This window comes from Trichinella spiralis, assembly GCF_000181795.1.
Source record: "Trichinella spiralis strain ISS 195 chromosome Unknown Scfld2626, whole genome shotgun sequence".
In the NCBI taxonomy this organism is placed as follows: domain Eukaryota; kingdom Metazoa; phylum Nematoda; class Enoplea; order Trichinellida; family Trichinellidae; genus Trichinella; species Trichinella spiralis.
Window position 1 is genome coordinate 1 of NW_003529565.1, and position 910 is coordinate 910.

At 34.2% G+C, this 910-nt stretch overlaps 1 protein-coding gene across 1 annotated transcript; it reads left to right on the plus strand.

Annotated features, from left to right (window-relative positions):
* Positions 1–123: 123 nt before the first annotated feature.
* Tsp_15358 (ATP-dependent RNA helicase DBP1) lies at positions 124–781 on the plus strand (the record flags this gene model as incomplete). Its single annotated transcript, XM_003368349.1, has 4 exons — positions 124–181; positions 389–429; positions 503–638; positions 705–781. Coding segments are annotated over exons 1-4 (312 nt in total), but the record flags the coding sequence as incomplete, so codon positions are not given.
* Between the last annotated feature and the right edge of the window lie 129 nt (positions 782–910).

A 910-nucleotide genomic window follows, 5' to 3' on the forward strand; every position in this document is an offset into this window, starting at 1 on the left:
AAGAGGAGAAAAAAATGTGTGTGTGTATGTGTGTGGGGTAGCTCTGGACTCTCTGTGCTAAAAACTGTTGTTACTGCTAAGAACAAAATGCCGATGTCATTTAATTGAAAACTTTGCACAGAAATGTTCCGGATCGATGGCGCGGTTTGCGAGACGATCGGAGTTCAAATATGCAATCATGGTCAGAACAATCTGCCCGAGATCCACGTCTTGAAGAGTATGTATATATATATATATATATATATATATATATATATATATATATATATATATATATATATATATGCATATAATATATTAATTTTCATGCTATTTTTTGTTTTCTGCAGAGAATTGTTTGGAAGTGGAAATACTGGCATTAATTTTGATAAGTATGAAGAAATTGCAGTTGAAGCAACTGGTCAGAATGTTCCGGCATGCATTCAGAAGGTATTTTTTCTAAATATTTATTTAAACATTTACTGCATTACAGTGTATATTATTTGTTTTTTTTTCTCTTTAGTTTAGCGAACTGAATTTGCATCCGTGGATAATGGACAATATTCGTCTTTGTCACTACGACAAACCTACTCCGGTGCAGAAATTTGCAATTCCTACTGCTCTGGAAAACAGAGATCTAATGGCCTGTGCTCAGACAGGTTTTGAATTTGTATTTTGATGATTTTTCTGAAATATGCTTTGCATGCTGTTGTTGTTTTTCTTAGGTTCTGGAAAGACAGCTGCTTTTTTATTGCCAATTTTGCATCATATTTTGTCCGGAGGACCAGAAATGCTTCGCAAGGTATTAATTTCTTTTTTTTCACTTTTCATTTTGTAAATTATAATTACTTTATTGCAGTCTGATACAGCCCCTAACCGGTCGTCCCCTGTTTATATCCAGCCGTGTTAGTGTTTACCACCTACACGTGAA